This window comes from Musa acuminata, chromosome BXJ3-9 (genome assembly GCF_036884655.1).
Source record: "Musa acuminata AAA Group cultivar baxijiao chromosome BXJ3-9, Cavendish_Baxijiao_AAA, whole genome shotgun sequence".
Taxonomy (NCBI): Eukaryota; Viridiplantae; Streptophyta; class Magnoliopsida; order Zingiberales; family Musaceae; genus Musa; species Musa acuminata.
In genome coordinates this window covers 3,957,189-3,967,263 of record NC_088357.1, presented here as the reverse complement: position 1 = coordinate 3,967,263, position 10,075 = coordinate 3,957,189, and the positions used below count along the sequence as shown (strand labels likewise).

Genomic DNA, 10,075 nt, shown 5'->3' with positions numbered 1-10,075 from the left:
AGTGATAATGTATATATAGATGAGTTAACATGCATGACAAGTTTTATGTAATTTTGTTCTCAGTTTGTCATGTTGAATCTTCATATAATTAAAGCAAACTTTTGAGATACAAGGCATTGCACAGGAATTGCAGCTAGCTTTTTAGATACTGCAGCTCTTTGTTGAAAGCCTGCTTCCCATGTTTACTGAATTCTGGCATTAAAACAAGACTGTGGCTAATAAGAGATTAAATTCTGCATCGAAAATGGCTAATAAGAGATTAACATTGCAATACTAAGTGTACAGATAATTCACTTGTTACGGAAACTAGAGATGAGCTGATTTCTTAGAAAAGCATGGGAACCTGCAGTTCCCTCTCTATCGACCCGAAGAACAATATTAGTCGGCACTTTCGGTGAACTGAAGACCAAGATGAGTTTCTTGTCCATTCTAGGTAGTGCATGTGCCTCCACACACCAAGTTCCTGCAGAAGTATTCTGGGATCAATCGTGTTGCAGCACAAGGATGGCAAGAGGAAATCTATAGCGAGTATGTAAAATTTCTTGTAAGTGATGAAGAGTATTATAACATTCGTTGAATTCTTTCATTTTGCTTAACAAGTAAATATTTGATGTGAATTAAATGAGCAAATGTGATTAACAGGGTTCCAGCGTTAGAAAAAACAAACATTTCTGAAGATGTTACTTTCAAGGTCTAAGAGTTTGAGAAAAAGAATGGAATCGAATGTAGACACTAATGTATAATAACACAACCATTGATGAATGGACGAGGGATATGTAGTCAACTACTTACGCCATTAGACAACCGGGGCTTCTTTTACTTTTCTTCTTGGCGACCTCCTTCCTTCGTGGAGGTTGAAGAACTACCTTGATTGCAGTATCAAAGACTGCCTTGATGTTCTAACCAATCCGAAGCAAAGAATAAGACACAATTATTAGTAAGTTATCATGGTTTACAAAAAAACATTGCAGCGGCAATAGTACCGACGACTAATAGTCTAGTATTTTCTGTTTGACACACCTGTTGAGTCTTAGAGCTGCACTCGATATATGCAGCAGCACCAACTTGTTTCCTGAGTTCTTCGCCCTGGAACGATGGCAATGTATTGTTTGGCCTCAAAACAAGCAATAAATTTCAGATGGAAGAAAGATGGTGCAAAAGCTCAATGCAAAATCTATGTACCTGAGCTGGAGTTATGGTAGTTGCACCTGGATGATCAGCAAGATATGCTTTGTCTTCGCGAAGATCTGTAGTTTATCAGATACCAAGGTGATTAATATTCTCAAAGAGCTAATTGCATACATCAATTAAGATGGTGGAACTCAAGATGGCTGCGAACCTAGTTTTGTTCCAACAAGAACAATAGGAACATTTGGTGCGAAGCGGCGAAGCTCGGGCATCCACTGGTTAACAAAAGAACAATTACAAGTTTCGTGAATACACTAGTCGATTAGGAGTATCATTGCAACAATGAGTTCCTAAAGTTGTGAAACGAGGAATCAAAAGTCTCAAAACAAATCAAGTCGCCATGATAATTCGATCCAGAGACCGATTAGAAAAATAAGATTATAGCTGTACTTATTCTTGAATAAAACATATATATATATATATTCCAAATTTTAACATTCAAACAAAGAAACATAATTTGGATAAAAACAAGTAAAAGATATTTTCAGCTCGAAGTTGCTAATAGAGCTACCAATGTCTGCAACATGAATGTAAACGGAATGATGAATTGACACTTAATTATAACCTTCTTGAGAACATTCTCATAGCTTGCCCTGCTAATTAGAGAGAAAGCTAAAACAAATATATCAGCCCCTCTATAGCTCAGTGGCCTCAATCTGCTGTAGTCTTCTTGTCCTGCAAAGGGAAGTGAAACCATATAGAGTCATTCAACAAAAAATTGCAGATCTAGTTGGAACAAGTAACTAAGTAGATGTGGAAGATCATGAAACCTGCAGTGTCCCACAATCCTAAGTTGACAATGCTGCCATCGACAGAGACATTAGCGCTGAAGTTATCAAACACAGTAGGGATGTAGTCCTGCAAAGAACCACAACATCACACAAAACCGGAACAGAATAACTACAGAAAGAAAAGAAAGGAAATCTATGAATAAAGAACAAATGTAGAAGATCCTGATTCCTATTCTCTGGTTCTAAAGAGGGATACTGATACAGATCATTGACAAGAACAAAAATAAGAGAAATGAAGAAGAACAGAACAATCGGAATCAAGAGAGCAACGGATGAAGCCTTGTGGTTGCTAAAGCAAAGGGGAAGTGATACATACAGTGGGGAACTTGTTGCTGGTGTAGCAGATGAGCATACAAGTCTTCCCCACAGCTCCATCCCCAACAGTCACACACTTGATGAACTTTGTGGCGCTCATCCTCGCTCCGGCTCCGGCTAGCTATCAGGTGGTGGTGGAGAGCAAAGAAGAAGAAGAAACACGCTATAAACGGAGGCAGACAGCGAGGAGGGAGTTGCTTCGCTTGGAAGGCAGGAGGAGCAAAACGATAAGGTAAAGGACAACAAGGGATGGCAGAAGAGCAGGAGGAGAGAAGCTGTGGGCGAGAGGAGAGCTGCTGATCACGATCTTGGGAACTCGGGAAAGAAGAGGACAAGGGCAGTGGAGTTTTTGGTGCGAGCAGGAGATGAGATGTAGCTCTCGGAGTTACATTAGAAGCTGGTCTCCGGTCCTTTTTCTTCTTACGAGGCCACCCTTTGTTTTACTTAAACATGCAACGAAACCGACATGTAAATCCAGTAATTCCAACGCGTGATCTATTTCCAAGTCACGACCGTGACATCGGAGCTCCACGAAAAGACGAATTAGCCTTCATTGTACCCACTCGCCCATTGAGACGTTGTATGGGTCCCATTGATTGGTATGAGGGTTGCGTAGGAAACGAAGGTAACGATCGGGGGAGGCTCGTAGTTCTAGAAGCTTGCACGTCCTCTTCCACGACGAGGGAGTGGTATTCAATTTTCGAATCCGACGTCTCGGATCCGACCGTTTGGGTCGGGCGAGCCGCTGTTGTGGTTGCACCTCAGCGTCTCTTTTCGCTGCACGAGCTCTGCTGACTCGGTAATGAATCGCTGCGCTCACCGGGTTTGGTGCCGTCGCCACCAACCAAATCAAATGTAGCACCGCCCGCCTCGTCGGCGTACCCAATGCCCATGATGCCAGTCTCGAGCAGTAAACACGTTCTCGTCGACAGTGTTTGGCTTCGGGTGGTGCATTAAATAACTTGGCTGCAGCTTCATCTCCGTCACAAGATTTGGCGTTTATAGATGAAATGTTTTTTAGGTCGCTGACAGAAATCTAGCTCAATTTATAAGTTAAATGGATCTAATTTACGAGCGGTAAACACGTTTCTTTGATTGCACATCAAACAGCGATTGGTAGTTCTCTGGCAGAGTGCAGGTCTTGTTTCATCTGTGAGTCGTCGTCCCAGATCTTATCCTGCCCTTCCTCGCCATAAACTAGACTACAGGCCATGAAATAGAAGATGTTTACGATGCCAAGTAGTGTAAGAATCCAGTAGTAGTAGTCGAGGTGGCCCTTGTTGATGTTCCTGTCGAGCCAGCTCGCGCCACCATCTGCTCCACTGATCTTGTTGACGAGCGCCGTGATGACACTGCTCACCAAGTTCCCAAACCCCATTCCAAGCGTCAACAGCGACACGGCAACGCTCGCCATGCTTCTGGGGAACTCGGAGTAGTAGAACTCGAGCTGCCCGATGAGGTTGAGGGCCTCTGCTAAACCAGTCAGGCAATTCTGTGGCACCAGCCACATGGCCGACATGTTCACCATCCCTTGTGGATCATCAGCGAGTCCTTGTTCGATGGCCCTTCTGCGGCGAGCGCCCTCCGTGACGGCCGCCGCCGCCGTGGCCATGCATGACAGTACCTGGCCGATTCCCATCCGCTGTCTGAGGCTGAACCCACGAGGTCTCCCCGTGATCTTCGACAGCGGGGGAACCACCAGCCGGTCGTAGATGGCCACCCAAAGCGTCAGAGTGATGATGGAGAACACAACGAAGGAGCCCGCCGGGATTTGGAACTTCGACCCGATGTGGCGGTCCATGGTGCCCGCTTGCAGCACCGGGAACGAGTACTGGCTGATGACAACGGCAACCATGATGCTGGACGACCAAATAGGCAGCACTCGCACCACCGACTTGAGGACTTCCACCTGCTCCACCGTGCACAAGTTCCAGGCGTTTGATGCTGTTCCGTCGGGATTCAGATCCTTCTCCTGATTTCTGATGACACAAGCTTTGTTCAAGAACCTGCAGAAGTTCCAGCGGATGATGCACGCATGCGTACTTCGGGTAATCATCAAAGTGTGATGATGAACGTGGTACCTCAGTTTCTTGGTTGGAACGGTGAGTTTGGAGCCCTTCTTGTTGTGGAACCGCACATGGTTGGTGTCCGGAGGCAAGACTATATGCCGGTTCTTGAGACTCACGACGATGACTTGTGCGAGTCCGGCTAAAATGCTTTTATTTGCCTTGAACTTGATGTAGAAAGGAGATCCCAGAAGAAACAGGGCTGCAGAGATTGCCATGAGCACGACAGGAACACCAAACCCGACCGCCCAGCCTTTGTAATCTTGCACGTACACGATGACCGTCACCGCGACGATGATGGAGATGCCGACCGACGCGTAGTACCAGTTGAAGAAGGTCTGCAGGGTCCTCTCGTTCTGAGGCGCGCCCTTCTGGTCCAATTGGTCCGCACCGAAGGCAAGAGAGCACGGCCGGACGCCACCTGATCCCACCGACATGACGGCGAAAGCGGCAAACAGGAAAGCGAGCTGCGACGAGGTGGGCGACGCGCAGTCGTCGTTCGCGTGGCCGCAAGCAGGAGGCTGCGCCCCAGGAACCACCGCTGTGAGCCAAAGAAGCGCCATGCCCTTGAACGAGAACGCGAGACATGGTTAATGCTGTTTCGTACGAGAAAGCCGAGATGATGGACTTACAATTAGGCTGACGAAGGACCCAATTGCGATCACTCGGAAACGACCAAGAAAAGAATCCGACAAAAAAGCCCCAAAGATCGGTGTGAAGTTGGATGCTGCTCCCCATATGAAGAGGACAATGGCACCAGCAGCAGGGGACATGTTATACGTCTTCGTCAGGTAGACGATCATGTTTGCATGGAGCCCAAAGCTCGCAACTTTCTCGAGGATCTCATTTGCTGCATGAGGAAAGCTGAAGTGTGAGAACTTGGAATCCATTTTGCTTCATACAAACTGTAGTGTGAAGGTAAGAACTCTTACCCATGATACATGGGAGAGTCTTTAGGCCACCCTTCCCCTTCAATGGCATTGGAGCTTCCTCCTCTGCTACAGGAGCTTGCATCTTTCCCTGCCCGGAGGAAGATAAACCAGTGGCGAATTACTCATATTGTGGAATATATAGGACTGCCGTCTGCAAAACCCGTCTTTCTCCTCTCTTTTCTCGATATAATATTGCACATATTGGATCTTTGTTGATTCATCCAGTCTCTAGAAATTCCACTGGGCGACCGAGGCGAGATGAGCAATGTTTTTGCCTCTACCGGGTGAACAAACCAAGAGAGACAAAAGTCTCTTAACTTGGGGTTCATCGCCTTGCAGGCATCAGGTTGATTTCTCGGACACAATAACAAACGAATCGAGTGACAACAAGATGCAGCATCAGACCCACAGTCGGGCAGCTCAATGATTCGTCCTGCAAAGCCATGGCAGACATGCAGTCTTCCGGTAACTGGACAGATTTCTAGCTTCTGATCAGATAACAATGAAATGAATTGGACGACGACTTCGACAGCATTCTCGACTGCCAAATTGGTGAACACGGCAGCAGCATGCTGGGATTGGAAAGATCCGCCTCCCGAAACAGCTCTGAAAGCTATGGACGGAAGTCCTCTGCTGCAAGCAGGCAACGAGTGCAACAGCTGCGCTCTCGATATCCAACGTGGTGGCGTTGAACTTGGAATGCAAAAAGTGCTTGCAGGCCATGTTGCTCAAGAGATTACCACTGCATCACCTTGTCACCCTCACCACCACAGGACTCCTCGGTAGGCATACGTAAAGTTGACACACCCTCTTCGACTTCAGGCCCTGTAAGTACAGAAACCCTGTGTTTCATCAACTCCTCAAACCCATGTTCATTCATTAAGATGAATGAAACAATCAAGTCTCGTATACCAATCATACCTCAAGCTGCTTTGAAAGTGCGCAGTACTTGTTGTCGACAGCAACCCAGAAGACATGTCTGACTTCCGGGACTCCATGGACAGGAAAGATCTCCTCTGGTTGGTACCAGACTCTGTTGAGGAGACTTCCATAGGCAACTCCAGTTTCAGTAACATTGCTGTATTCTCAGAAATCCAAGTAACCAAATTTCCTGGTATAGTCTCCGTTGGATTCCAGTCCTAACTCATCATTCGGTCCATCACCATAAAGCTGTTCCAGGAAATGTTCTTCTAAAACATTAGCACTCAAAAATAATGCTAGTTTACCAAGAATAGCTGATTGTAATGCATCAAGAAGGCATATTCTGCTTAGTAAAACCTCAACAATAAAATTAAATCTGATTCAACTAACAAAATAAAAAGAATTAATTTTAGAATTCACCCAAAATCATATTTTACAGTATCCTAAGAAATGATTCTAAACCTTCACGTAAGTGTGTGATTAAATTCATTCTCTTCCAAGGATAAGACAGATTCCTCTTTTACCGATACCACAGCATCATCAGAAAAAAAAAAAACCCAGAAGAATAAAAAATATTCTATATGGAAAATAAAAGAATCTTAAAAGTGAGAAGAGAAGTTTTTTTTTCTTTTTTGTATGTCAAAACAAGCGACAGATCCAAGAATCTATGATTGCTAGGTTATAATAATGATCATAATGCTAATATAACGTTGATGTATGATCATTGCCAATATCGTCAAATAAATCAAGAAAAAGTAACTGACATGATTAAAGAAATAATGGACACAACTAAAATAATAAATAATAAATCTCTAAAATATTATGCAGCACTTACTGCAAACAAAATTGAGATCATTAAGAATAATTTAGAAACACATGTATTTGCTTATCCTTTGAATAGGTTCAGCAGCAACTGAGTACTGAGACCAGCATTCAGCTGCACCAAGAATAAAAGCCAAAATAATAACTGGTTTGCGGAGAAGGGGAGTGTTCCCTACTGTGAGATGACTATTGTCATGGATGGCTTACGGATTGCTGCTAAGGATAAAGTAAATATAATTCATGTTGAGTTAGACTTGGAGATATTAGTGTGGATCCTATGAAAGACAGTTCTCACTCCTTGGATAATAAGAAACTACATTGAAGATATCTGACATGTTCTCAGGGTTTTGATTCCTTTCTTGTATCTCATGTATATAAGGAAGGGGATGAGACTGCCAATTAGCTAGTAACATATGTTAGAATAACCAGAGAGATATTTTTTTAGAGAAGTGTGACCCTGTCAGCTGATCAGTTTTGTGCGTTTTGATCTACAGAGTTGTTTTCTGCAGCTTAGTTAAAATAATTTTACTTTGCAAGAAAAACCAGTAAATGAGTGCAGAAAGTTGATGTAATCTGCAAACTCATACCATGCAGAGTCCAGTCATTACGACTATCACCTTTTCCTTTCCAATACTTCCAAACCGGAATCTTCTACCTTGAAAAGCAACAAAATGGATGTCAACAGATGGATCAATCTGCAGAACATGGGGGACAGAATTTACGAGACAGTGAATAGGTATTCTCCTACTGAATCAAAGCATCCAAAAATACATGAACGCAGGCATCATTTACTTGCCTGAAACATCCAAGTAAGGGAGCTGTGGATCCTGGACGAAGCCAGTGAGACTGCAGAAGAGGTGCCATCTCATAGGCACTGATGATCTTTACCTTTCTCGCTTTGCTCTCTGGTATTTCACCGTTCGACCTTCTCGTGCCGGTAGATATAAGCACGAGCAGAGCTCGGAGGAGGAGAATAATCTTGCAAGAATCCATCTTTTCCTCACAAGCAGCGGCGGCGGCGGTGGCACAGTGGAAGCAGAGACCTGGAACCTTAAAGGATCAGGTTACTGATCCAAGCATGGATGATTTGGGGCGAGTTAAATGTAACGCATCAATCTGCAATGTCGTTTTCCCCTCTCTCTCTGGGGATGGGTTCGGTGTCTTTTTTTCGAGTTGCCCTCAAGAAGCTGCTGCCGCTCCTTTTTGTTCCCAGCACGCCGACGCCTTGCCCTTCTCAGAGCGTCAGAGAACCTTTAAGTCGCCTGTTAACTTACAGAAGAATCTGCCGCCGGAGGCCATGGATCGCGCCGCGCATGATCAGGAAGCCTATGGATTCCAAGACCCAACTCGCTTGTCTCCGGCCTCACTAAGGCAGCCCGTGGGCCGACAGCCGCGTGCTCACCGCTGCGCATGGATCCCGTTGTTAGCGTTGCGTTCGACGTGAGCTTATCAGGCGGAGAAACATATATATATATATATATATATATATATATATATATATATATATATGCTGATGTAAAGCGACTATAATTTTAATTGGCAAATGATTTAGCATTACAAATTTAGGATACAAGAAGAAATTTCTGTTGCTTCTCTTCAAAATCCATCCAACAGACAATGGTAACCTCATCAGTCATGACACCATCTAAAAATGTGGCTGATTCAGTGACAATGGTCGGACGTGGACTTTTCAGTGAGTGTTGCCACAAGAAATGACACTTGAAGTAGACCTGCCAAAAGAAATCAGAGCAAAGAAACGAAGACAAATCGATCGGAGAGCAAAGTCAAAGGCAGGCAGGCAGGCAGGCCAGGAAGAACAAGAGAACAGAGTATATCGATCAGAAATCAAAGTCAACTTCAAAGTAATCAAATCCGTATACTAATACAGTAGCGACCTGCTACCAGTGAGTGTAGATGAAGGAACGGAACGAGACGAAAAATGGAGGTATCTTGTCACATCATAGTTCTTGCAGCAACAAGGATTTGCCATGCATCAGTTCCGATACACCTTCTTTCTGGGAACTCCTTTTTTGCTCGTCTCGATAGAATCTTTCATGACTTTATCGTTGTTGTTTCAGAGCGGCGCAGAGAAAGAGAGAGAGAGAGGATTAGCTGGTTTTGTCCCTGCTGGGGGAGTGAGGTAGAGACCTTTGCAGGAACAAGCTGAGGCAAGGAAAATGTCAAATTACTGGAAGTAGTAGAGTAGAGCAGATGCAGAGCCGAAGCCCGTCTCTCCACAATCTGCAGCCTGTAAAAGATGACTAGCTTTCTCTCAGGTGTTGACCGAAACAGGCCAAGGATGTGGACTCCTCGGTAAGGTGAAGCCATCGGTTTCCCCACTGTTTCCGCCACTGGTGCTTGTTCTGACAACGAGTGGCATCAAGGAGCACAGACCTGAGCTCCGAATCGAGCCGAATCATACAGCAAAACCTTCAAGATCTTAGCTTTCAAACATTGGAAGGTTTCATAAACGTTCTCTGTGTTCTTGTTCTTGATTCTCTACTTGACGGTGTTGCCACTGCAGAGAGCCTCATGAACGCCTGCAGCTGCATCCTTCGTACAGGGATCCATGTGCAGTGGTTGGTGTCTCCACCTCGGTGGTTCTGCCTCGTACGTTTCTGGTTGAACACACTCGCTCTATCAAGCAGTGGCGATGTACTCTTTTGCTGTAATTGGTGTACTTTCTGCCGTAATTTCATCATGCGTTACGGTCTCGTTAAGTACCAATAAGTACGTGAAGTGCCACTTCAAAAGGTTTTGAGGTGCATTGCTGCCTCTGCCGTGTTGTTTTCTGAACTGAAGTTTTATTTAGCAGTTCGATTAGCATTGACAGTCCTACTAAATTTTGATTAGATTATAACAAATTTATAGGATGCATCTAACACGTTCGACATGCCAATTACTTTTGACTATGCGGCTCGATTGATTAGACAACCATTAACATGAATGATTTGGGAGCATATAAAGTATGGCAGTTTAACTCTCTCGAAAGGTGGTAGAGATCCCCCGTGCTCTATAGATGATGATGACGATGTTTGAG

The 10,075-nt window shown here is 44.6% G+C and overlaps 2 protein-coding genes across 2 annotated transcripts; both read right to left on the bottom strand.

Moving 5' to 3' along the window:
* Positions 1-245: 245 nt before the first annotated feature.
* LOC103997084 (rac-like GTP-binding protein 2) lies at positions 246-2,689 on the bottom strand. The gene is made up of 8 exons (XM_009418226.3): positions 2,296-2,689; positions 1,959-2,046; positions 1,754-1,863; positions 1,340-1,403; positions 1,183-1,247; positions 1,021-1,086; positions 793-899; positions 246-463 (listed from the first exon to the last, which is right to left on the bottom strand). Exons 1-8 carry the CDS (start codon positions 2,392-2,394, stop codon positions 430-432), a joined length of 633 nt encoding a protein of 210 aa, XP_009416501.1. The 5' UTR covers positions 2,395-2,689; the 3' UTR covers positions 246-429.
* Positions 2,690-3,375: 686 nt separating this feature from the next.
* Positions 3,376-8,242, bottom strand: LOC103997083 (protein NRT1/ PTR FAMILY 1.2-like). The gene is made up of 7 exons (XM_018817991.2): positions 7,828-8,242; positions 7,623-7,686; positions 6,214-6,462; positions 5,293-6,117; positions 4,993-5,210; positions 4,376-4,926; positions 3,376-4,300 (listed from the first exon to the last, which is right to left on the bottom strand). Exons 4-7 carry the CDS (start codon positions 5,372-5,374, stop codon positions 3,397-3,399), a joined length of 1,755 nt encoding a protein of 584 aa, XP_018673536.1. The 5' UTR covers positions 5,375-6,117; positions 6,214-6,462; positions 7,623-7,686; positions 7,828-8,242; the 3' UTR covers positions 3,376-3,396.
* Positions 8,243-10,075: the final 1,833 nt, after the last annotated feature.

What these genes read in the sequence shown, in the direction of transcription:
- LOC103997084 (XM_009418226.3), bottom strand. Translation starts at nt 2,394, where the DNA reads ATGAGCGCCACAAAGTTCATCAAGTGTGTGACTGTTGGGGATGGAGCT. An exon ending in TCTTGTTGGAACAAAACTAG is followed by an intron (nt 1,248 to 1,339) that starts GTTCGCAGCCAT and finishes GATAAACTACAG; the next exon opens with ATCTTCGCGAAGACAAAGCA. An exon ending in CTACCATAACTCCAGCTCAG is followed by an intron (nt 1,087 to 1,182) that starts GTACATAGATTT and finishes CCATCGTTCCAG; the next exon opens with GGCGAAGAACTCAGGAAACA.
- LOC103997083 (XM_018817991.2), bottom strand. Translation starts at nt 5,374, where the DNA reads ATGCAAGCTCCTGTAGCAGAGGAGGAAGCTCCAATGCCATTGAAGGGG. An exon ending in GACTCTCCCATGTATCATGG is followed by an intron (nt 5,211 to 5,292) that starts GTAAGAGTTCTT and finishes TTCCTCATGCAG; the next exon opens with CAAATGAGATCCTCGAGAAA. An exon ending in GTTCCAACCAAGAAACTGAG is followed by an intron (nt 4,301 to 4,375) that starts GTACCACGTTCA and finishes GAACTTCTGCAG; the next exon opens with GTTCTTGAACAAAGCTTGTG.